The 4,317-nt window shown below is 39.7% G+C and overlaps 2 protein-coding genes across 2 annotated transcripts; one reads left to right on the top strand and one right to left on the bottom strand.

The window, feature by feature from the left end:
- Positions 1 to 1,507: 1,507 nt before the first annotated feature.
- On the top strand, positions 1,508 to 2,554 carry LOC131265473 (CDAN1-interacting nuclease 1). Its single transcript, XM_058267740.1, has 2 exons — positions 1,508 to 1,792; positions 1,861 to 2,554. The coding sequence occupies exons 1-2, from the start codon at positions 1,581 to 1,583 to the stop codon at positions 2,552 to 2,554; spliced, it is 906 nt and encodes a 301-aa protein (XP_058123723.1). The 5' UTR covers positions 1,508 to 1,580.
- On the bottom strand, positions 2,544 to 3,320 carry LOC131265474 (mediator of RNA polymerase II transcription subunit 20). Its single transcript, XM_058267742.1, has one exon. The coding sequence runs from the start codon at positions 3,264 to 3,266 to the stop codon at positions 2,607 to 2,609; it is 660 nt and encodes a 219-aa protein (XP_058123725.1). The 5' UTR covers positions 3,267 to 3,320; the 3' UTR covers positions 2,544 to 2,606.
- Positions 3,321 to 4,317: the final 997 nt, after the last annotated feature.

Raw genomic sequence — 4,317 nt, 5'->3', positions numbered from 1 at the left:
AATGCTTGTGAAACTGCACGCACAGCGAGTTTGGTAGGCACCGTGTTAAACGCTCCTTGCGTGAGCAAACAGAAAACAACAATGAAGAGACTTCGTGCAGTAAAAATAACCACTAGCAGTTGCGGCTGCACACGAATACCCGCAGTAGCAGGTTTTGTCATCGATCGTTTTATTTTGACAAACCGTTTTGACGTAGGGAAGTTAAAACGAAAAATTGAAAAAATTTAACAGTCAGCAGTGTAATCAAAATTAAAAATACAGTAATTCAGCCTGCTAGTTCCACGTACAACAGATATTACCAAAGCAATATGAACACAGTCCCATATTCAATTAGGAAAATTTCGTCTGGGAAATCAAAGCGAAACCTTTTGAACACAATATGACAGTTGTAAAACGAGTAGAAAATTTAAAACATGTTTTGATACCGCCTGGTAATAAAAAAGCCTTCACTAACGATTTTCGAAATTCGAATTCTGTACGTTTGCAAATCCGGATTCTAAACTTCAAGAATGGTTTGAACCAAAGTCAATGGAAAAGAGGTCGCAGCATACCATGTAACGAGAGAAAAACCGTGGGAAATTTTTTGATAGTTGGTTGAAATTTTCTCTCACGAGCAGCCAGGAAAGTGAGGTAAAATTGCAAATTTGGTATGTTTCATCAACAGAGCGAGCAATTCAGGCGTTCAAAATATGTTCTGGAGGAAGGCTGCGCATGAGGCAGACCAACACACTTAATGTTGGAACTCACGGCGAGCAAAAGGATCCATACTCCATGACTTCACACAGAAGAGCAGACTGTGATCTAGAATTAGGCTGTCATTGCTTTACCGCACGATGTTTTGTCGGACGACAGGTCCGCCAATTTTTCTGTAATTTTTTAAATTCTAAGACGATTAAATGAATTTTATTATTTTTCTTAGATGAAAGGCACAACTCCGAGTTTATAAAGTCCAACTTTGTTGACAGATAAAATCGGATGCGTCCATCCGATAAAATCAAATGATTTTGATTTTGTCGTGCGGAGAAATCGTGCGAACCTTGCAGCTGTAAAATCCCATACATTTTCGTCTGTCAAAAGATCGTGCGGTAAAGCACTGACACCAGCCTTACCAGTTACCTATTTCACGAAGATTTTGGCGGAAATCTCCCCTCAAGTATGCTAGAAATTTTTGCAAACACTTTTTCAACCAACTGTCACAACAATGGTCGAGCAAAAAATAGCTTTGACCCGACCTATCGTTTGATTTATCTTGCAAATCTGATGCGAATCCTAATCGAATCAAATCTCGCCTAATGTAGTCACGCGGTTAGAATCTGTCAGATGGGATTCGAGTCTTTAAAATCCGTCTAGGGATCGAATCTTCGGATCTTCCGAATCCTGATTCTCCCAACACTAGTTTTTCCCTTCCCTACTTTCCTCCGAAACAGGCAAAATACGATATTTTTGTTTACCTTCGCGATATTTTTATTAAGTGTTTAAAGTGAGTTTTAAACTTGAACATAGCAGTGCTTCATTCGATTTCAGTGCATACGACGTCTGTTGCCGAGTAGTTTGTGAACATATGGTGAAATTGCATCAAAATGGTTGTATTAACCACACAAGAGTATACCGAAATACAAAATTTCGTCCGTAATTACAATGGGCTGTCGACCGACTGTAACCTGGAATTGGGATTAAAATTTCCCAAATACCCACCGGAAACTCTCGGCAGTATCCTCGCGAAAGAAGTTTTGCAGCGGGTTAAGATAAATCATTCCAAAATAACGGCGAAAGCTGCTTCGTTGGTTAAAGAGTATGTCTAATTGTTCATTTTTAAATGTGTTCAACACGCCTAATCATCGCGGTGCTTTCCTTTTTTAGTTATCAAACACAAGCCGATCAAACAAAAGCACACGATATTTTGCTAAAGATGTCCATAAAGTTACGTGTACCTTCGCTTGTGCTGTGTCGCATCTTTCTTGCCAAAAGGTACCCGTATTCAACGCGAGCTGAAATCGCCGAAATGCTGAGGATACCGGACGTCATAGGAGATTCGTTGCTGGCAGTGAACGTAGGCTACTGCTTGTACAGTGAGATCATGGACGGGCCAATTACGGATGCGATACGACGATGTATCGGCGAAGAATATGAGGTCCGATTAAAAAAATTTGCTCGTGAAGCTGGTATGGTATTCTACGATGAACGAGATCTTCGCCGAACGGGCTATGATAAGACACCCGACTTAAAGTTAGCCGTACCATTCCTGTTTCGTGGACAGGTGATAAACTGGATCGAAAGTAAAGCATCCTTTGGGGATGTAGATTCTCACAAGCGATACATAAAAGATCAATTAACAAGCTACGGAAATCGCTTCGGTTCTGGTCTGGTAATTTATTGGTTGGGATTTATCGAAACCATCGCGGATTGTCCGGAGAACGGAAATTATGTGCTAGTAACAGATCAGTTTCCCACCCAAAATGAAATGGAGTTTCTGAAATTTAATCTACCTGAATCAGTTGCAGATATTAGTTCGGCCGAAGATGTGTGTGACTCTCTCAATAGAATAAAAGTATGAATATTATTTATTGTATGAGTTTATTAGTTATTACAAAAAAAAGATGACAAAATTACGGTCGAGCACCAACAGGGCCCATGGTTTGCTTTCGATAGTTTGTAAAATGCTCCAAATACTGATTAATCGTATCAATCGGTTGGTAGATCTCATTCGCCTTGATGAGATTTGGGTTTATGCTCGATCGCTGTGTGAAGTAGCCGGGCATAGAGTTGGAGACGTTCGATCCGAGGAAACCTTGAAGAAATTCCCTCATCAATTCCCAGCAGCTGCTCGGCACCAGGCATGGCCGGTACTCTACCTCCACCATTACCCCTTTGAAGTTCTGGCTCATTGTAACGCTCCCAAGTTTGATGAGAAAATCCCCAAACTCGAATCGCTGTCCCTTGGATTCGATTTTAGTTTGCTTTTTCGAGGTGTACGCTGGCGCGATTCTGGTCATCAAGAGATCAAACAGCCCATCCGTCACTAGCGGTATCTGCTTTGCTCCCGTGTCGAGGATAGAAAACACTGACGCCGGTTGCTCGGAATTGTGTAGAATGTGGACAGTTTTTGGCGGTCCCAGTTGTGGATTAGAGCTGTAAGTTTCACAGTCCACCAGGAACTGCCCCGCTGGGACGGCCCCGAGCGCTAGTACTCGTTTTTGTAAGAATTCTATCGTCTGTGCACCGGATTTATTTTCCACAGGGTATGGTTGCAGAATAGTTACACCCATTTTATCAACTGCAATTTACAAACCGAATGTAGCATGCGCCGGCGTAAATTTGTTTATGTGTTGTGTTTACTTTGCATTTCGTTCAAATGTCAAATTGATCAAGGTCGATAAAGTTTCGAAAAAAGAGGTGTGATTTGAAAAAAAAACAAGAAAAAGTAAAAAGTCGTAGTTTATTTTTTAAATTCAATGATAAATGTATAGAACACTGCCTGACTCTATTAACTTTAAATAAATTTCTTTTAATTTTTCCGAGCATTAGATTTTATAAATACAAATCCGTTTACAGAACCACAAGAGATGTGGATCCGAGTCCCAATCCGTCATGCGTGCACTTCGAAGTTGTCAATTTTTTGTTTCATTTGTTAATTCATTGAATGATTTACGTTAGAAAGTTATGGACAAACTTCTTCTTGGACAAATTCAAAACAAATTCAAACAACATGATATTTCACATTAGTCACCTCTTGCCCTTTGTGAGAAATATGCAAAAACTATACTCGATATACGCGAATTCGCAATACGCGATTTTTTACAACCGACAGCGTTGCTTGAGTTCTGATTAGTCAATTTTACTTTGTTTTGGTAGAATAAAGTTTTTAATATGCACTTTTTAACAGAGATATAAATACACAATAGAAGAAATAGAACACTTATTAGTGATTTGGATAGAAGATATATTAAATAAACGGTTCCCTTTCAGTGTCAACTCTTCAATATGAGGTATAAACGACATAGCAGAGGAAATCCGCAATATGCGAAAATTCGATATACATACGCTATTGCGTTAGGTCCCAAACATTCGCGTACTGCGGGGACCAACTGTATTTGGTTCAAGAACAATCATGACAGCGTTATCATTTCAATTGAATCCGTCTTAGCGAAAACAGTGAAGCAACTCCTTTTGATGCTTTCTTCGCACTATCAGCTTTATCGTGGAGCGTACATGTTTGATGCTACGTTTGAATGAGATATTTTATCGAAAGAGCGTTACGCCGTGACTATCATAGAATTTTTGAAGCTAGAAACGATTCAAGTCGAGTCCCATAAAAAA

The sequence above is a fragment of the Anopheles coustani genome, chromosome 2 (genome assembly GCF_943734705.1).
Source record: "Anopheles coustani chromosome 2, idAnoCousDA_361_x.2, whole genome shotgun sequence".
NCBI classification, from domain to species: domain Eukaryota; kingdom Metazoa; phylum Arthropoda; class Insecta; order Diptera; family Culicidae; genus Anopheles; species Anopheles coustani.
Note: the sequence above shows the minus strand (reverse complement) of the source record. Positions and strands in the feature narration are given on the sequence as shown.

Coding starts and splice junctions, on each gene's coding strand:
- LOC131265474 (XM_058267742.1), bottom strand. CDS start 3,266: ATGGGTGTAACTATTCTGCAACCATACCCTGTGGAAAATAAATCCGGT.
- LOC131265473 (XM_058267740.1), top strand. CDS start 1,581: ATGGTTGTATTAACCACACAAGAGTATACCGAAATACAAAATTTCGTC. Junction 1,793..1,860: donor GCTGCTTCGTTGGTTAAAGA/GTATGTCTAATT, acceptor TTCCTTTTTTAG/TTATCAAACACAAGCCGATC.